This window comes from Chaetomium strumarium (assembly GCF_033439665.1).
Source record: "Chaetomium strumarium strain CBS 333.67 chromosome Unknown B0T15scaffold_6, whole genome shotgun sequence".
NCBI classification, from domain to species: domain Eukaryota; kingdom Fungi; phylum Ascomycota; class Sordariomycetes; order Sordariales; family Chaetomiaceae; genus Chaetomium; species Chaetomium strumarium.
Genome location: NW_026944434.1, coordinates 1,622,341 through 1,642,227, shown reverse-complemented (window position 1 = coordinate 1,642,227; position 19,887 = coordinate 1,622,341). Strand labels below are relative to the sequence as shown.

General features: G+C 56.3%; 5 protein-coding genes across 5 annotated transcripts; 4 read left to right on the top strand and 1 right to left on the bottom strand.

Annotated features, from left to right (window-relative positions):
• Positions 1 to 109: 109 nt before the first annotated feature.
• B0T15DRAFT_513499 (uncharacterized protein) lies at positions 110 to 2,006 on the top strand (the record flags this gene model as incomplete). Its single annotated transcript, XM_062868041.1, has 3 exons — positions 110 to 1,145; positions 1,203 to 1,561; positions 1,635 to 2,006. The coding sequence occupies 3 exons, from the start codon at positions 110 to 112 to the stop codon at positions 2,004 to 2,006; spliced, it is 1,767 nt and encodes a 588-aa protein (XP_062719083.1).
• A 1,160-nt stretch (positions 2,007 to 3,166) lies between these two features.
• On the top strand, positions 3,167 to 4,086 carry B0T15DRAFT_539790 (uncharacterized protein). Its single transcript, XM_062869753.1, has 5 exons — positions 3,167 to 3,372; positions 3,512 to 3,529; positions 3,632 to 3,696; positions 3,763 to 3,834; positions 3,906 to 4,086. Exons 1-5 carry the CDS (start codon positions 3,369 to 3,371, stop codon positions 4,035 to 4,037), a joined length of 291 nt encoding a protein of 96 aa, XP_062719082.1. The 5' UTR covers positions 3,167 to 3,368; the 3' UTR covers positions 4,038 to 4,086.
• Positions 4,087 to 5,311: 1,225 nt separating this feature from the next.
• On the top strand, positions 5,312 to 6,102 carry B0T15DRAFT_513497 (uncharacterized protein; the record flags this gene model as incomplete). The annotated part of the gene is made up of 4 exons (XM_062868040.1): positions 5,312 to 5,348; positions 5,439 to 5,454; positions 5,605 to 5,700; positions 5,802 to 6,102. The coding sequence occupies 4 exons, from the start codon at positions 5,312 to 5,314 to the stop codon at positions 6,100 to 6,102; spliced, it is 450 nt and encodes a 149-aa protein (XP_062719081.1).
• Positions 6,103 to 9,597: 3,495 nt separating this feature from the next.
• Positions 9,598 to 12,819, top strand: B0T15DRAFT_560272 (altered inheritance of mitochondria protein 21; the record flags this gene model as incomplete). Its single annotated transcript, XM_062870526.1, has 2 exons — positions 9,598 to 10,516; positions 10,577 to 12,819. The coding sequence occupies 2 exons, from the start codon at positions 9,598 to 9,600 to the stop codon at positions 12,445 to 12,447; spliced, it is 2,790 nt and encodes a 929-aa protein (XP_062719080.1). The 3' UTR covers positions 12,448 to 12,819.
• A 2,600-nt stretch (positions 12,820 to 15,419) lies between these two features.
• Positions 15,420 to 19,886, bottom strand: B0T15DRAFT_568940 (Gryzun, putative trafficking through golgi-domain-containing protein; the record flags this gene model as incomplete). Its single annotated transcript, XM_062870788.1, has 3 exons — positions 19,126 to 19,886; positions 17,492 to 19,055; positions 15,420 to 17,431 (listed from the first exon to the last, which is right to left on the bottom strand). The coding sequence occupies exons 1-3, from the start codon at positions 19,393 to 19,395 to the stop codon at positions 15,420 to 15,422; spliced, it is 3,846 nt and encodes a 1,281-aa protein (XP_062719079.1). The 5' UTR covers positions 19,396 to 19,886.
• Between the last annotated feature and the right edge of the window lies 1 nt (position 19,887).

The following is a 19,887-nucleotide window of genomic DNA, read 5'->3' as shown; positions in this document are numbered from 1 at the left end:
GGCGATTCCCCCCCTCTCCGCCACTTGACACAGCGCGGGGTAGTAGTCGTCGTGCAGCCGCAGATTGTGGGGGTCTCCGCGACCTCGGCGCAGCCCCGAAAAGACCATCATGCCCTGCTTCAAGGGCATCGCGGTGAGCATCCATGCCAATGGAGCCCCGCTGCCCGAGTATGGCGTGCAGAAGCAGTCGCGCATGTCGCGCATCAACACGTACATCCCGGTTCCCCAACCGCAGCTGGCCGGCGAGTCCAACAAGCCCGAGCCCGCCAAGTTCGCCATCTCCATCACGTTGCTCACCCCGGGCCTCGCCATACCTTATTCGGCACCCAAGGCGACCCCGACGAACCCTTTCCCGACGCCCCAAGTCGTCGGACCGCTACCCTCGAGCTCGGGAGACCGCGGTAGCAACCGTGGCTCTGTCATGCCCTACATTCCCATGACCAACAGCGATAACGAGACGATTGCTGCTTATATTTACTTTGATGGAAGAGCAAAAGAGGAGGTTGCCACGCTGCTGCGGCCAGGAGAAGAAACTTGGGTCAACAGCCGATGGGTCCAGGTGCCCGAGTCGGAGGGTGGTGGCCTGGCCGAGCGCGAGTTTATCTTCCGCGAAGTCGGCCTTGAGCGATGGTTAAACGGCCTCGATCTCAAGGGCCACGATGCCGCCGAAAAGCTGGAGCGCCGGAGACAAAAGTTTGAGAAGCGCAGGAGACGGCAAAAGTCACGCGCCGAGCAGGACGCGGCCGGCATGTCCATGGAGAGCTCCGGCAGGCCGCTCGGCACCCTACGGTACGGTGCCGACGAACGGTCTCCCGTCGAGGCCGTCTTAGACGAGGATTCCATCTCATCGTCGGACGATGACGAGCCGCCCGAGGCTACTGGTCAGATCAAGGTTGCCATGTTCCGAGTCATCGCCTCGGGCGAGATCAAAAAGGGCGAGTACTCTCCTCAGTTCGATGCCCACGACGATTCCGAGGACGAGGACAAAGGAGGCTCCAACGGCATCGACGCGGACGTCGAGCACACAACGAGCTTTGCGAAGCCGAAGACTCTGGATCCAAAGACGATTAGCACCCAGACTGTGACGGGCATCGACGGACCGGACAAGCCGTATGCCGTGTTCACGTTCTTCTACCGCGGCGAGCGTGAGTAGCTGAGGTCACAGGGCCTTCATGCGTAGCCTCTCACTAACTAATTGTCAGGCCAACTCCAAAAGATGGGTATCATGGCCCCTCCAAAGTCCCAAACCACCTCCCCGGCGCTTAAGCGGCGATCAGGGCAGCTCGACTTCTCCAATCTCGGTCCCCTCAAGACCACTGGCACCGTGGGCTTCTCGACATTCCGAGACAAAGACAGCCAGCCGAAAAGGCGCAAGTCGCGTAACAGTAACGGGGCCAATGCCATGGATGCAGATAGCGACGAAGATGACGAGGACGAGGACAACAGCGGGACGATCCTGAGCAAGATGGAGGACGTGGACTCTAAAGAAGACAAGTCCAAGCTCGGGCCCGAAGACGCAAAGTTCTCTGGCGAGCTCGCCGACGGGGTGAACCGTATTCGGGTATGTCACACCCCCTGTAGCTTTCCTTCCCTTCTTCCAGAATCCAACTGACGTTTTCTGTTCCCCTGTCTAGCTCAAGCGCGCGCACTCCGCCGAACCAGATAATGCCTCCAGCCCGAGTAAATCCCCGAGTGCTGGCGTCGCAACCCCACCCGAGCTGGCCCCCAGTGGACTTGCACCACTTGGTGGGCCCGCGGGAATCTTTGGGAAGAACCTAGCAGAGGATGCTAATACCGTTGGAAGCCCGCTGAAGAAGGCGCGTCCGAGTGTGGGCGCCGACGCGGGTCTTCCTGGCAATGTGGCTGGAAATCTGGCGGGCGCCACCGCGAGCGGGAGTTTTCCCTCCGCGCTCGGCGATGTACTCTCCAAGGCACAGGCTGCTCAGACAGGCCAGGGTGAAACGGGGCTTGGAGGGGAGGTGAAGATGGAGGAAGAGGAGTTGTAAGATGGGGGAAGAGGAGCGGGCCAGTGTGAAGTTAATGTTCGGCTGATACTGTTGGTGTACCGCATGGATCTCTGCGACGGCCTCTCGTTCACCGAGTAGACCCTGGACGGTCAGGATTCCTTCCGTTTGATGGGCAAAGGAAGTGAAAACAAGGGCGTTTGACAAGCCACTCCGCGGCTCTCTCCGGGTGTTTGTCCTTCACTGGCGGTTTGCCACTGCCGTTTACAAGACAGAGAACGGCGTTCGGATGCGGATGCATTACCTGGCTTCAGGGATGTCTAGATCTCTGGCCACCTTATCTATGCAGTATAGGTACGGCCTTCATCTGTACCTATTGTTGACTAGGGCATCTTAAATGGATGAGGCATCAAATGCAAGGCATCACTGCTACCTGACATACCAAAAAAGAACGGCATATGGGCTTGGGACTATGAGGTGGGTTTACAGCATTGTCAGCGAGTTAGGTCTTGAGGATGGAGTTGATGGTAGGTAGGATCAGCTCTTTGGGCGTTTCTTGTTGCTGCAACAACCACTTCCGCTTTGGGTAAACATCATGCCTTTTACGACCGTGGTCCGCGACAATGGCCCTGAAGACCTAGTCGATTTCTCGACGGATATGAATTGAATTAAGCATAATATAGGCTCGAGAGGACAAAGTTCAAGCCTGTCATGCTGAAGACACGAATGGCATCCAACGTCAATGGCCCTCCTCTCGCAACTGCCCGAGTCAGGCAATGATGCCGAATTATTATGCAGCCTAAGCCGAATATATAAGTCCCTGTTATGTCTCAATGATTAGCGTCTGTGAGCCCATCACAAATGTCCACAGGAATGCCATTAAGAGAAGAGTGTCAGACTGTTGAGCTTGATTATTTGATGGATCAACATGGAAAATTCAGTTGGCCGTTCTTAATGGAAGATTGTGTCATCATTGAAAATCAGCTTGGAGTAGAGAAGAAAAGATATATCTTACCAGTCAGCACACGAGTTATTCGGGCGGTTAGAGGGGTCTGTTCCCAGCTATCGTGGCTAGCAACGAGTCCATGATCGTGATGAAGGAAAGGTCAAGAAACTTTGAGAGGCTGCGAATTTTGGGTTTTCCAGTTTAACTTTCCAAGCTCAAGACCCACCCATGGTAACCCCGGCACAGCTGGTTTCCTGCCTCAGGCTGAAATCAACCCCACCATGTTATGCGCCGGACTTTGGTAAGGTAGCGATCGCAAACTTCCATGCACATCCACCAACCCAGCACACCTACCTAAGCTACATCCCGTCCAAACTCGCGCTTGAGTTGCCTTCCAGATACCAGCGTTCCCGCGAAGTTTGGATTCTCTTAAAGACTTCCAGAGTACCTCAATCAATATGGGTGAGTGCGAGATTAGAGAGAATCTCCTTTCCGGCGCAGTCTTGGGAGAAATGAGGGGTTGCTGGCGTTGTTTACCCCGCGATCCCTTCAGTCGCGAGGTTAGGTCGCAGAAGCACGGTTGTCACTGACAAGACTATAGACTTCCAGGGTATTGCGAGTAAGTGCGCACCGAACTGAAGCTTATCACGGTGCTTCTCGAAGAAGACGAAAGAAGGCGATGGTCCTGACATTTGGCCCTTTTGCTTGCCCCGCTCTGCAGCGCAGTTCGTCGACCACTACTACAAGACTTTCGACGCCGACCGCAGCGGCCTGGCCAGCCTCTACGTACGGAAGACCCCGTGTACGACCAGCGGTGAAGCGAAGAAAGCTGATCTCGATTAACCAAAACAGAGGGAGAACTCGATGCTCACATTTCAGGACTCTCAACACCTTGGAGTCAGCGGTATTGTCGAGAAGCTTGTGGTAAGACATCACAACGGGTTTAGCTTTGCGTATGGCGAGAAGCATGCAGTTGCTGAGTCGTTTATCATCAGAACCTGCCTTTCCAGAAGGTCACGCACCAGCCGACGACTACCGACGCGCAACCCACTCCCAATGGCGGCATCATGATCCTGGTGTGTGGACAGCTTCTGGTGCGTGAACACAATAATAACCTGCTGGTATGATATCCCGTTTCTAACACCTACGCTCAGGTCGACGAGGAACAGCGGCCCCTCCCCTATGCGCAGGCGTTCCAGCTCTGCCAGGACGCGGCTGGCGGGTGGTTCGTCTTCAACGACATCTTCAAGCTGGTTCTTGGTTAAGCAGCAGGCTCCGTGATTTGCAGCGTGCCTTGGGCCGTGACGGGCTCTGCCTAGACGTAGACATGACTGCGGAGGTCGGCACTTGTTGGTCCGGTACGGATGTTAAGGACGGGACAAGGAGCTACGGCTACTCGCCTTTGGCTCGGGTGCCTTCGGAGGAGCATAGACGGGCTCTGCAGTGTGGAAGATATGGGAATTGTCTATGGCCATAAAGCGAATCTCGACGACCTGACTTGGGTTAATACCAGACGAAGTTACAAAAAGGTGGCTGTGTCAGTTGGTAGTTCGCGGCAGTTGTGTGCAGTGCCCTCGTCTTTATGGTTGCTCGCCGGACCGCCGCGTCATCCTCCATACGTCAGCAGAGCTCACAACTTAGAGAGGCACGAGAGAGGTCATCTTATATCCAGCTACCTATTGGCGGCGCACCGCTCTTCCAAACGTTCTAAAGGGCCGATTTCCTCGTCCGCACAACATTTACCAGCAGATGTATATCGTATGACCGCTGGGATAGATCAAACGCTTTGTTCCGCAAGCTTTTTCTCACCAAACCCAAACCTAAGATTCTCAAGAAGGCCTGACCTACAAGGGACTCGGCAACAAGTGCCAACAACAGTGGTAATTAAGTGGCGCCCAGAAGCATAGCCCCACAGACCCGGAATCCTCCACTCGGACCCGTCGGCCGCCAAAATGACAACATGCTGCTAACTGTTTTCATCCTAACGTAGCTTCCGTAGTCTCCCTCAAGCTCGCAATCATAGCAACCTAGCAAGCAACTGCACGGCCAGTTGTTTCACAATACCAATTTCATTGTGCGTTTGGACTGCCTCTGCGGGACAAAGGGCGGAGATCGCTTATCGAGATACCGATCGGTCGATCCATCCTATCAATTGTGCTTAGAAGTGGTCCCGGCTCGAGCCGCATCGCATCGCATCGCATCGCATCTTCTCAAGCAAGCAACGGCACATCATCGCACGACCGGCGCGGCGGGAATAGGAACTGTCTATCACGGCGCTCTACAGGCTCAACTGTCCTCTCGACGTAGACGCTGAGCTGGGAATTGAAGAACTGCGGGAACGAACGGTTCCGAGGCCATCACCAGATCTGTTTACTTGGAGTCCGCTTCAAACACCGCCAAGATGTCGTTGAAGGACGAGTTCGCGACGCGCAACTTCAGTACGTCTCCCATCATGCGACGCTCCTATCGCTATGAATAAGACAAGCTTGTCTTGAGGACGCAATGCTAATGGGTGGTTTGCTGCGCAGGTATCTACGGGCAATGGTGAGACCCTTCCCCTTCATCCGGCTCGAAGCAACCGACGTGGTTTCGGTTGTCGGAATAATCGACGACGACATTCCTCAACACCGCCGAGTACCGGGAGGAGCAGGATTCCCCTAAAGACCATACAGCTGACCACCGAGTGCCATGCAGGTTGGGTATCCTGACCATGATCCTCTGTTTCGCCCTGGGGATAGCAAACATCTTCACCTTCCACGTCCTGCTCATCATCTTTAGCGTCTTATGTCTGTATGTTCGCACCCCTATGCCTCCTCCCTCCTGCTAGAGCACCCCACTCGCTCTTAAAGACCTTCCATTCTAACCGTTGCGCCTAATGTCTGTTCGTCCAGTGTGTCCTCGTTCATCATCCTCTTCATGGAGGTGCCACTTCTCCTGCGCATCTGCCCGACCTCGCCCGGCTTCGACAACTTCATCCGCCGTATTTCGACAAACTACATGCGCGCCGGCGCCTATGGCGTCATGGCCGTCGTGCAGTGGCTGTCGATCATCATCGCCGCGAGCTCGCTGATCGCCGCCGCTATCCTCCTAACCGCCACCGCGGTCTGCTACCTGCTTGCCGGCATCAAGGGCCAGGCGTTTGTGGGCAGCAAGACGCTCGGCGGTGCGGGCGTGGCGCAGATGATCGTATGAGGTGTCAATCGCGATTGCGATAAGCAAACGAGAATCGAGGCAGGGGGCTTGGGATAGCGCATGAGGTATGGGAGAGAGGATGGGGAAAGAAGGACATGCGGAGGGAGACCTGCAGTGCGAGATGGAGCAGCTGGACTGGAGACTCTGAATCTTAACTTACCCTTATGGGGCTGGAATAGGGGAGGGGGGAAAGCGAGACATGCTTGCCTCCGCGCTAGCTGCGTGAGACAAGGAGAAGCATGATTTGAGCGTCGGCTTGCTAATGCTTGTATATGGCTAAAAAGGAGGGGTTTATGGCGTCTATGATTTCCTCCAGGGGACAATGAGGGTTTATCCAGTGTAGGCTTAAGTCTCCTTTCGTGGTGAGCGCTGTTCAATGTTGTGTTGCGGTTTTGCTGTTGGCTGGGAAGGCGAGGATGATCGGTATTTTTGCAGGTTCGCGTCGCTGATCCAAGGGTACTTGGGATGTCACTAGACATCCACCGGACCCTTCCGATGGCCATATACGCCATCCCAGTTGTCCGGTTTAGCCGGATTCTCCGTAGCTATAAGGTACGCAGCAAGCCAGGCAACGCATCAGCACTGGCCCAGCTTCTTTCTGCTAGTTTACACTAAGTTATACGATCACGATTTGGGACTCGTCAGAGGAGAGGTCTGTGGAGCTATCAAGAGTAAGAATTCTTGGGGCATTTGTTGCTCGGGCGAGTCCAAGTACAAAGATAAGGTTCTTATCGGATATAGTGTCGATGATAGCCTATCGCTTTCTACTGTAGAGCGTTCAGTTTGTTATCAACCAAGGAGATAAACAGTCAAGGTCGTAAGCTCCGTTTGAAGCTACAGAAGCTAGCAAGGAGGTTGGAGATACGAAAGGGGCATGCCGCCTGGTCTACCGTAGTTTTCAAACCATGTTGACATGCCAATGTGTCCTAGCCACTTGGCGCATCAACCGCGGGCGAGTAGGCCGGATAGAGTCGGCCATCACGATGGCGTTTTGTGTGACATCAGCTTATCCACGGGAAAAGAGCGAGTCGAGAATCCCAACTCCACACATGAAGCACGTCTTCGGAGATCATGGCCCGTACTTGTAGGACCTAACAAAAACATGAAGTACAGCTACGGGGAGTTACTTGTCTCAGACTGTGTACCAACGCCAACTTCAGGTCAGCAACAGAGCGCATGAGCTGCAATGGAGGCATTGCGTCATACCGCGCAGCAGTTCAAGCATACTGCGTACAGAGTTACCCCAGCCTATCAGCGGTACATGACCGATTGCTGCGGCATTTCTTGTAGCAGAGAAGCCGAGTCCGTTCCGTTTCTGATCCGTTAAACGGGGGTCTCTGGCACCGTTCGGTAGCAACGCTCGCAGGGAAACAGTCCAAAAAGCTGTGCCGCCTCGGCCCCTCACAACGATCGCGTTTGCTTTGAAAAAGCGGTCACCGAGGGAGTTTAGGCGCAAAGGCGGGGTTCACCGCCATTGGATCGGGGGATAGGGAACATGCAGAGATGATTGTGCGACTTGGGACGACGAACCGTACCGTCTCAAGTCCGGGCCAACACGTGGAGGAGGAAGAAGGACTTGCAGGTGCCAGCGCGCTTCTCATCTTCTCATTAGAGTGATAGCGAGAAGCTCAGACCCCGCCATGTTGGATGCCCCGCCATCCATGTCCAATTCCTCAGGGGTTCTTGTGTCAGCAACTCCTGAGGTGACACGAACTGAAGGGCCTGGCAGGTATTGGACAACTCAAAAGACGTGCCGGCTCGGAGTGTAGATTGATGCATCGCTAGCTGGTAACATCCTTCTGTTGTCGTTTATTAGCGGCGGCCTAGATACCGGTGAGTACCTATGTGCCGCTCCATGCCAGTAGGCCTGCAGAGCAGAAAAACTCTTGGGGTCATTCGCATTCATTGTCTCCAAAATTGAACATCAAGCCGCCATCATCGCCAGGGTCAGCCGCAGTTAGCGGTGGAGATGGTGGGGTCGACGAATTCAGCAGATTCTGGACTCCGTATCATACTGTGATATTGACTGTGTACGGTCTTAAAGTATCCTAACGAGCTACATGGTACAATGTAGGTTGAATTCTTCCTTTAACACTTCAACCAGAAGGCTTCGGAGTCAGGAAACGCAATTGCTCTCGAATTATCCGCTCCAAGTCGCTCCCTTGAGAATTCACGGCTGTCTGCAGCAAAAACTACGCTGGAATGACGACTTGTTCTCCATTGAACCGCGCCCCTCTTTTAAGGGATGTACGAACCAGTACTTGGAAGTACCGGGTGACCCACCGTTGCCAGGTACACCCAGCATTTGGGCTTTTGCATCGCCCGTCCAGTGGATTCCACATCTTCCTTTCGCGATGCGCGAAGAGTCACTGGATCACCCGCTTGGCCTGCTGATGGCGTTCTAGCCCCAAGGGTTACGAGAATCCCTGTTTGGCTGTTGAACACGGCACAATAGAACAATGAGGAATCGTAGCACGGACACGACGGCGGTCCAAGGTACACGGTACGTACCGGTTGAGCGAGCAAATGACGAATCCCCGATAGGTCAGGTACCTTATAAGTGAGGTGGTCAGCGCTCCCGCCTCCCTGCATCGTGGCCCAGTTTCATCATAAGCTTCCAGACCACCCTAATAGCCAACAATCCCACGACTCTTTTGTTCCTGGACTCGATTGACCTCCAGCGTCTCTTGAGCGTTGCTCATCCTGGATTGCCTGGACATACAGACCTCCCAAGCACCGGACAGTTGTTCCAAGCTCTTTAGAGCTCTCGAACTTGTAAGTCTGCCCCTCCATCGCCTTTCCCCTGCAGATGAACCCAAACACCAAAGCGCCAGCCACCAAACCTTGAAAACCAAGTGGTTTCTTGCCGTTTGCTGGCTGGCGTGTCGTTGCCCCACGTTGCTCGCTGTATCGGTTATGTTCTCAACCTCGGCCTGAGCGGGAGCAACAGTGGTTGCAAAGCTGCCGGAGAGTGATGCGAGAGCTCCCCCCACGATAGCCACCGAATTGTGTTTGCAGCCTCGAAGTATCATGTAATTGCATTAGCTGGCGATTTGTCTTTCTTTGCGCTCTTTTCTACATCCTATTATTGATCGTATCGTGGCTCATACCTTGGGGGGGCTGCCAATCGCTTCGTTATCAGCCGCGAATCGAGCTGTTGCACTTATTGCACCGGGGCACTTATTGCGCAGACACAACCGTTGCAGCAAGTTTCTCAACCTCAGTCCCCCTGGTTGCTAAGGAACCGTGGGGTGTTTTGCCGCTCAAAGCGCGATTATATTGCTGCTCTTTGTGCTCGCCGGGATTGTTGTGCAGTGGCTAACTGATATTCAAGTCGCATTATTCTAGACAACCTTTTCGAAACTTCGCGAAAAGGCCAGCCACCAACTCGGACCGTCCTTCATTCCTTACTTCTGTCACCGGGCTGCATTACAAACAGCAACAGCAGTCCTCCAGTGGCCTATACATCCCAAAGTTAGCCGACTCTCGCCCGCCATGTCCGCTGCAACGGCCAAACCCCCGGCCATACCTCCTAGGCCCTCGAGGGGCCAAGAAAAGACATCGACATCAGGTCCAATGGTTCCTCCTCGCCCCAACCGGCGCTTCCAGCGCTCTGTCAGCCCCAACCCTGACCGCTTCGCTCCCTCGCCACTGAACGACACCGCTTTCCTCAAGCCTGGCAAGTCACAGCCTAGCTATTTGAGCAACAACAGCGACCCGATCCCGCGCTCTACCTCGGTTGATCTGCCCTCGCTGGGGGAGGAGGGCAAGGAATATGCCGGCCTGGCCGAGGAGCTGAGCTCGTCCAATGAGGGGAGCGCCGATCCCGAACAGACGCGCACCGTCCCTGAGGACCTCAAGCTCCACGCTCCCAAGCCGTCCTTGCCCGCCGAGAGCGCGAAGCAGCGCGTTATGGCCGTGACTCGCACCGACAGCGAGCGTGCTGCCTCATTCGGCATCGGACGACCTAGCAGCGTCGAGGACTCGACTCCCGCCCTGCCGTCCAACCGCAGCCTTAAGAAGAAAGCTAGTACGACCAGCCAGCTCTCTGCGGCCTCGAGCCACCATGACGACGAGCACGGCATCCCCCAGATTGGTCAGCAGGTGCCGATGCTGAAGTATGCCGGTGACGTCCAGGCCCCATCGCCAGCGCCCGCTGCCGAGGGTGGGGCAGGCAAACACCATAAGCGTAGGACATCATCTCGTGGAAACCTGCCGCCCGGTAGCTACGGGTTGCATGGCCACGGCGTTGCGCCGCAGGACAAGCTCGAGAAGGCTTATTACGAGAAGCACCCAGACCTACTGAAGAAGGAGCATGTGCCGCACCATTATGACCGGCCCAATGATTTCTCCATGAGCAGAGATGACCTCGACAAGATCGTCAAGGAGACGGCGAGCCGCGGCTCTGGACTTGGTCAGTTCGGCTGAGACAGCCAGACCTGACACTATTGGTAGCTAACCCGGCGCTTTGTAGGTGTCAAGAACTATGCCGCAACCCCCAGTGACCAGGTCGGTTGGCAGGCCCTGGAGGAGACGGCCTCTCGGATAGCGTCCCCTGATAATACCTCTCCGGAACTCAAGACGACGCCTATCCACGTCGACGAACCCGGCCGTCCGAGATCTGTAATGTTTAGCGACACAGAATCGGTAAACGCCGAAGAGGTGGAGCGCCCATACAAGGCTCCCATCCTGGCCGAGGACGAAATTGCCAAGGACCCTTCGGGCTACGACCACCAGCCTGCTGTCGAACCTCCGGTGCACGGCGTGGAAGAGCCCTCCAGTCGCCCGACAAGCAGGCCCACCAGCTTGTACAAGGAGACCTCGTTTGAGCTGCGGTCTACGCCTCTGGAAGACGTGGAGGAATACGAGCCGCTCTTCAAGGACGACGAGAAGCAGGAGCCGAAGAAGCCCGCGGAGGAGGCGAAGCCCAAGAAGAACCACCACAACCACCCGCACCGCTTCCCCAGCGCTGACATTTGGGAAGATGCGCCGAGCAGTGTCTTCTACACGGCCGAGGTGTCCACCCCAGAGCTCTTCGACGAGCAGGAAAAGCCGGTGCCGTCAACCGTCCCTCCGCCGAGAGAGGGCGAAACCCCGGCTCAGGCCTTCGCCCGGCACCAGGAGGAGCTTGCCGAGCGGGAAGCCCGCGGCCAGAAGACCAACGGCTTCCTCCCGCTGCTCCCCGCAGCAGCCAAGACACAGAAGCCCCTGTGGGCGCAGCACCAGAAGCACCTTACGCCCGAAGCTGCGCCCCGTCGTCCTGGCATGCAGCAACGGTTCCCAAGCCGCGACGTTTGGGAAGACGTGCCCGACAGCCTCAACCTGCAGACCACGGTGTCCACACCGCAGCAAGAGGAAGAAGTGCCCTCGCCAGCGGATAATATCAAGCCGCCCGAACTTCCCTCCGAGCGTCCGACCCAAGCAGCCAAGCCGTCCTCCGAGCCGGCCGCTGGGGCGAAACCCTCCATCCCCGACCGTCCCAAACCGAGACAGGCATCGGTCGACGACAAACCCGCCATCCCGGAGCGGCCGAAACCGCAGATCCCCGCCCGACCGGCCAAGGCCGGTCCCACATCGGGCGGCCTCGAGCCCGCCGAGGCCGCTGCGCCGCCCCCCAAGCAGAAGCCGGCCGTGCCCGCCCGTCCCATGGGATCCAAGATTGCCGCGCTGGCGGGCGGGTTCATGAACGACCTCAACCGCCGGCTGCAGCTGGGCCCGCAGGCGCCCCCTTCTACTAAGAAGGAGGAGCCGGCGGAGGAGGAGGAGAAGGAAGAGAAGGAGAAGGCGCCGCTCAGCGATGTGCGCAAGGGGAGGGCGAGGGGCCCGCAGAGGAGGGCTCCTGCTTCCTCTTCATCTGCGCCGAAGGCGGAGGAGGAGAAGACGGAGAAGAGGGAGGTGGTGACCTTTGCGTTCTCGTCCGCGGTCACTTTCTTTGAGATTGATCCCGATGAAGGGACTGTTTCTGTGCATGCTGGTGGGGTGAGCGAGGCCCAGCCTGCTGAGAAGTCTGAAGAGGTGGCGGAGGACAAGAAGAACGGTGAGGAGAAAGGGGCTGGCGTGGCAGAAGCTAGCAGCGTTCCAGGCGCCTTCCCGGCTGAGGAGGGGGAGAAGAAGGAGGACGTCACGGCTCCGGCTCCAGCTCCGGCTGAGGCGGAGACGGAGAAGGAGCAGGCGACGGAGGCTAAGGCTGAGGCCAAGGCTGAACCTGAAGCTGAAGCCGAGTCCGAGAAGCAAGAGACCAAGTCGCTTGCGACCAACATGGCCGGGGAGACGCTGGTGTCGGAGCAGATCAAGAAGGATGACGAGCACCAGGAGGTCGAGCCCGTGAAGGTGGTTGAGAACTAAACGACAGTTGGTGGGTGCTGATAGACAACTGGGGACCAACGCGTTGTTGGGTCGATGATTTTGTTGTTCTTGGTTCTCTTGTTTTGATTCGTGCTGCTACAGCGAACGCCGAAGACAGACAATCCTTTGATCCTCCAGGGTTTCCAGTATCACAGACGAATAAATCGGCTATGAATAGATGATACGGTCGAAGATATGGGTATTGGAGCACTTTGTTGTATTGAACGATGCATGGGCTGGATGTCTTTGTTCAGTGTCGTTCCTCATTAGGTTATCGAGCGGTAAGAACTGAGGTGTATCTGTCCAAGCTCAGCGTTATCATTATTGTACTAGTAGTAGTGTCATCATCAATGGAGAACTTTTAAAAGCCCGTCCCTTGTGAATGTGTTCGAGGGGAGTGACTTAGCTAACCCCTGAGACCGAGGAAGACACTGCACGTTACAAACCTCCCAGCCTGTTCATTAGCACCAAGACAGACCCCCCAGCATACGAGCTCGAATGATAACTATCTCTCGATTCTGTCCTGTCCCCCCTTCCCTTGAGATAAGCTTCTGTAAAACGAAAGAGTGTCGCCTTGCCGACGCTCTTTCGGCATAATAATAACTCTTCACTTGCCGCTCCACAACCACGGTCATTTCCCCTTGCCCAGCCGACGCTGACCACACTCAGCACCTAGGTAGTATATGATTCCCTTTCCAACCATGCTGCCATCACATACGACCACAGCTCCTGAAGAATTTGGGATCCCGTCCGCTCTCCTCTAGAGAAACCAGGAAGCGCAGGATCAGCTCAGGTCGGTGACGACTGGGGAATCCCCTGGGTTGTATATTTTTGCTCCTCACTGCTACTACTCTTTTTACCGTTCATTCAACCAACGGGAAGCTTATTTACCAAGGCAGGAAATCAACTGTGTGCTGAACCAGTAGCTACAGATTTATAGTTGTTCAAAGTCATGCCTCTCTGAGGGCAAGCAACTCTATTACTAACTGAACCATCCTCCGTGAGGTAGCCATATACGAAGGAGTTGAGCACCCCACCTGCCCCCCCCCCCCCCCCCCCCTTTTTAGCTCACTTTCCAGCCTAAGGTGCCTACATACTTTGATCTGGGTACCTATCTCGGAGACTACCGGCCGTCCCCAAACAGTAGGTAGATCAAAGCAAGTCTATGACTGTATCACGGTTGGTGTTGCCTGTCTGCTTCTCGCCACAAGCATCATACTAGTAGTTGAATGAACATTGGCAGAGTGCCAGTGTAACTGTTAGTAAGCTCGCGCGTGACAGTATCACGCTCCGAGACGTACACAGTAAACTGAAAGGCTGAAACAACATATATATGGGTCTATACTCTATAGGAAGGGGGTGTCTCCATGGTGTGACAGCGACAGAATGGAACATCAACCATCATGACCTCGTATCACCATGACTCAACGCTTCTCCCTTTTCCCAATAATCAACCATAGGCACTTGCCACATCAATTCCTATCGATGACACCACTGAGATACAGGGGGTGTCTCGACACTGTCTTCGTTATACCACCGTGAAGTGCTGGACAGAACGGCCTGGTCCTCACTTAGAGATTTGATGCAGGACAGGTAGTCTAGCCCTAGCGTGCTTTGCAGATCGTTGACTAGTACCCTTTCCACTTTGGCCGCGGCCTATGGCCCTTATGCCATCTAGCCAGCCGCCGAAGCTCGTCCTGGCGGCGCGAGACTTCGGCGAGGAAGGCATCCACGTCTGTCGCCTCCGACGGGAGGCTCTTGAGCACGAGCTGGATCCTGCGATCGAGCGCTTCATAGGCGGCGACGAGCTGGAGGTGGCGACTCATATCGAGGGCCCTGTCGTAGCGCATGACCGAGCGCAGGAAGGCGACGAGGTCCCTGCCGGCGGCGAGGTCGTCGAGCGTGAAGCTGGCCTGCTTCAGCCTGCGGAGGGCGAGGAAGTAGGACACCCTGAACCTGCCCCTCAGCCGCTCGCAGATGGAAGCGACGGTGGCCGTCGTTGTCTGCAGGCGCTTGCGCTCGTCGGCGTCGAGCTCGTCCCGGTACCAGACGTGTACTTTCCCCCGTAGGCAGCGCCACCACACCCTCCGGATTGCGTCGTCCTGGGCCGAGGCCAGGTTGGTCAGCTGGTCGCAGAAAAGGAAGACGTCGGTGAAGACGAGGACGTTCGCGTCTGGTGATTCTTCCGGGAGTGAGAGGTACAAGTACAAGTACACTGCTACTCAAATGCTTGACAGAAGGTTGGACCCCGGAGTAGAAGCCGTTTGTCAGCTTGGGTCGGGTGTTTGAAAAGAACAATGGCTGGTTCCAACTTCCACTGGAACAGGCAAGAAAGAACAAGCATTGACTAGGTGGAGTTTGCGGGCTGCGTGTGGCAGGGAAGAAAGCCGGCAGCGTCGATGTCCTGAGAGTTTAGGCGGCTGTGCCTTCCGACAATGTCGACCGATTCTGTCGCTTGTCCCCAGGCGGAAGCTGGACCAGAGTCTCACGGCAGGATCAACCCAGGGGCAGGTCAGTGGCAGCTGGGGGTTCGGAACCCCCTGGTGGTTTCATCCCATCTCTTTATCTTCAAGTGCCGTTCACAGTCTACGGAGAACGCAGCCACTTAGTGTAATGGGATGAATTCAATTATCATGTCTGTAAATGTAATGACGGGCCTTTGAAGATTCATATACATACCCTCAATTGAAAAGTTCAGCCTTGGGACTCCTCTTGTGTATAGCCATGCATCAGATAAATGCATTCATTCCACGGTCTAGCTACATAGTAAGTTACCAAAACCTGGCATATTACCATGTAAACAGTAGACATAGGCCAAAGATGAATCAAACATGGCTTGGTAACGTAAATATAAACTAAACATCGGTCCGGTGTTTTGTTTATTTGCGTTATTGCGAGCGTCGCCCCTAGATCTAGTCATCGGGCACTTGAACGCCAACCCAACAACCTGGAAACCAACAACTCATCCCTCATCACTCTTCCCCCCCTTCCGCAGCCCCCAACCCAAGTCCCAGCGTCGGCACCCACACCTCCAACCCTTCCTTCCCAGCCCTCAGGCCCTCCGACGCCGGAATCACCCTCAACACCTTCTGGAAGTACTTATCCCTGACGACCAACGCAGGCCTGATCCACATCCCACCTTCTTCTTCCTCCGCTCTCTCCGCCTCATCTTGCCCTTTCTCCCCACCCAAACTTTCGTCTCTCACCTGGTGGGTTACAGCAAGTGGCAGCAGCCGGTACGCCACACTCCTCCTGGACACGGGGAGCAGATTCAAACTCGTCTGCTTCGGCCCGGAAAATGCAAACTGCTCGCTCGGTTCCATGGACAGCCCAAAGGTTAGGAAATGGCTCGACGCGTTCTCAATCGTCACTGTCAGCGTGATCATCGTCATCATCGTCATATTCTGACTGCCTCGATGATGGGACACACTGGCCAGCACGCGCGGCTCCGTGCCAAACAGGGTAAACCTTGGGATGGGGAGGGTGGTGGTGTTAACCGAGACCGGGTCCGCGTCCGGGCGGGTCCACTTGATGATTAGGGAGATGTCGAGCGGGGCGGGGCTGCGGTCGTCGACGGTGGCTTTCTGGGCGACCAGGTCGAAGGCGGCTTCTTCGATGGTTTTCGGGTGGACGAGGCGGCCTGTGCCGGAGGCGGGGAGGACGCCGGTGCGTTTGGTGGAGGAGCAACGGATGGTCGGGGTTGCTTGTTGGATGGTGATATCGACATCGGTTACGCGAAGCGGTTCCGAGGCGAAGGAGGCGTAGCGTGTGACGAGACACCATGCTTGCGAGATGCCTTTCGGAGGCGCGGGGGCGTGGTTGTCGTCGTCCCCGTTGCCGGTGTCTGGGAGCGGGACGCCTTCCGGGTCGAAGAGGCTGGGCCAGGGGTCGGGGTGCACGCGAGGGAGGAGGCCGTAGTTCGCTTCGAAGGGGCTGACGATGTTGAGCTGGAACGCGGCCCTTTGGGAGATGGGTGTGCCTGGGTTGGTGGGAAGGAAATAGGTGACTTTGAGCGTCAGGTCGAACCGACTGGAGCGCTCGATTGGAGGTAGGCGGAGGCAGACGGCCATGGTATTGGAGCTCGCAATGGTGCCCATCGGGACTCCTGACAGTCTGGCTTCTTCGCTGCGGGCACTGGAAGATACTTGGTCCTCGTGACCCGGGATCTCTACGGCAAAGGCTGGTGGTTTTTCCCCGAACAGGAGCACATCTAATCTGGCAAGAGCCTCAACGTCTTCGCCGTTCTCAGCCTCGAACCTGAGAGTGATTGGCTCATCCGTGTAGTACTGCTCCCTCCATATTGGACACCTGATCTCCATTTTGGGAGGCCTAGGCAAGACATGGACGGCAAGGGGATGCGGGTGAGGGAGGGATTTCATCGCAGATCCGGAAATACACCAGATGCTGGAGTTACTCCTCTCCTGGAATTTTAGCGACTGCCGCAAGGTGAATGCCTCGGACTCGACGTTTAAGGTGAGCGAATCCGCCCGTGTCTCACCAGGCTCTCGTAGGGGTATTTCCATGTTGAAGACGAGAGTCTGACCCGGGCGCAGGGTCAAGTCGGCAGACCCAAGGAGGGTGACGCCATTGTTGGCTTCGTCCGGCGTAGATGACTCGGGTTGTGCATCGCTACCAATATGCTTGGCCAGGGGAACCGTGGTAACTGTCGCTTTGCTATGTGTATGTTGTGATGCTTGCTCATTTTCCCGGTGCCGCAACACAACACCATCCAGGCTGCCGCTGAAGCTGACATAGACGCTCTGCAGAACAACAGGCGCTGATCCTTGGTGTGCGTTGGACTTGATGCACAGTTGGCTGCGGACGCTTTGCCCCGCCTTACCCTCTTCGTTCTTGAAGAGGAAGGACGCGGACACGAAGGAAATAAGTTGGCCATCCTGGATCGATACGCTGGGCTTGGACTTGAGAGGGACGTCTTCCAGCGATTTCGTAATGTCGTAATGCCAGCCTGGCCGCTTTGTGAAGTCTACGAGTGGTTAATGCTGTCCAGACAGAGGCGGCTGGCTTAGCCACGAAGGCGACATACCTCGAGAGAGCAGCTCCCAGTCAGCCAGGAGCACCAACTCGGCGTCTCCAGCTTCTGCAGCCGCGGTCCGGAGGGCCCAGTTCAGCTCCTCGGCTATTGGAACCCAGCCCTCAGCCCTGAACGGCATGTCCTTCCGGATCGGGCGCAACAGCTGCACGATGTTCTGCCAGTCCTTCGCAACGGCAAGCTCTCTGGCACATTCCAGCGTCACCTCGGCCGCAAAGCGTGCCTGGCGCCGCTTGAGGAACTCGGCGCGTGCCCGGATCAAGCGGTCAACGATCATTTGGCTATGGTCTACGCCTGCACGGCCCAGCGGGTATTCTTCGTGGGGGTCAGGGCACATGTACGTGTCGTATGCGAAGGCAGACTTTGCGACGTGGGAGGCCGGCGAGGTGCTCGGCGATCTCCGATCGTCCTCTGGGATGGCGCGAGCGAAGGCCTTCCGCGCTTGCAAGTGCTTCGCCGCCATACGGTGCCAGTAGCCCGTGTGGTGGAGCAGCTCCCAAGGCTGCAGCCGCTCTCCCATGATACTCTTCTCTGGCGGAAGGTAGAGCCGGAGCGTGGTCGGCGCGAGCTCTGGTATGTCGGTCTTGTCGATGAGATCGGCCATGACGACCGCCCAGCGGGCCTCCCACGCTTCCCAGCCGTAGTTCTTGGTGCCCCTGCCTTGCCGTTCGACAAGGTCCGCGATCCTTTCCCGGTGAAACTGCCATCGACGAGCGGCTGCGCTGTGCTGGCCGTTCCAAAACAAACATCGGAGACAGCGCACAGAAACGACATCTGCTAGAAACCTGGCTTCGTTCCACCGCGGACTCCAGCTGGGAATCAACTCCATCACCTCGGAGCTCAGAAGGTTCTCGTAGGCTTGTTCATACGAGCGCAGAGCAACGTCCATCTCCAGGCGGTATTCGGCAAACATAGCCGATTTGAAATCGTAGCGGACATTCCACCCGGCCAGCGAGAGTGTCTGCGAGGTGCCCGAGGTTGGCGGCACCGTCGGTTGAGGTACAGTCCCTCGACCCCTTTTCTTGCGAGAATGCCTTCCGAGATCCCGGTAGTACTCAATCGACACGGTGTAGAGTGTGGTGAGCATATTCTCAGCCACACGCTCGAGCTCCTCTTGGGAATCAGTGAATGGCACGAGGAACAGCGCTTTGGAGTCCAGCCCTGATCCCCGGCGGATGGTTTCCAACCGCTCTTGGACGCCGTCGAAGGAGGCAGCCGAGGAGACATGGTCGCTCAGGAGCACCACCGCCAGTCGCGTCTTATAACCGGACTGGCTTAACAAGGCCCTGATGGTGTTTATATCTGTCTTGATCTGGTTGTCACAGAGCTTGGCAAGCGTGGGGTCGGAGACTAGCGCATAGAAGCAGAGAAGGACACTTGGGACGAGCTCCTGATGTTTGCGAATCCATTGCGTGTCGATCAGGCCGTCTGGGTACAGCGGGGATATGGGACTCAGGGGCGAGTACGGAGAGTGCAGCACGGGGGCCGGGGTCGCGGATGGCGAGGGAGCTTCGATGCCTTCCGGCAGACGGGCACGGCGCGGCGGGAGCAGCAATGACTAAGGAGGCGGCGCCGGATCAGATACAGATATCTACGGTAGCAAGCTACCTAAGCATCGAAGCACCCACTCTTTCAGCGGTTTTGACTCGAAACCGGTATTTCCTCCCAGAGGCATCTCGCCCGTTACAGGGCAACTCGGATGCATCGCGGTCTCGGATGTAGCGCAAGAGCGCATGCGCCTGGTCCGAATCGAGGGGCGCGAGGTCAGATCGAATGAGGACGGCCTGTTCTTTAAGACTGGCGCCCAGCCCGGCATCGTAGCCACTGCCTGTCCTTGTCCCCAGCGTGAGCAGGAGGGGCACATTGTGATCCAAGCTGCCGGCGGGATACTCATCCATTTGCGATGCCAAACCTCAAGGTGATTGACGCCGCCGTATTCCCTGTGGAAAGCCGATGCTTGGTGGCCCGAGCCGTATCAATTGCTCGGGAGAAGTTGTGCAAGCTCAGATCAACTTGGAAACTCGAGGCGGCGGCGCATATCAGGGACTGAGGCTTTCATCCGCAGTTCTGGCTGCAGTTCTATCAAATGAATTGGTGGAACAGGGGATTGGCACCCCAGCTTCCAAGTTCCCACAGACCCCTACCAAGTTGTTATCTTATCGGTCAGTGCTCCCCTCACACCCAACTCCTGGGGCTCTCCCATGTCAGAAAGGCCGCACCCCAAATGATGGTTCGAAAGATGAAGAAGTCAACAAGTACAATCACTTCGAAAAGAAACAGAAAGGGAAAAAGAAAAAGGAAAAAGGAAAAAGAGATAAGGAAGCCAAGCTAAGAAGAAGAGCAAGGTAGGAAAGAAAGAAAAGAAAGCAATAAAGAGAAGAGAGGTTAGT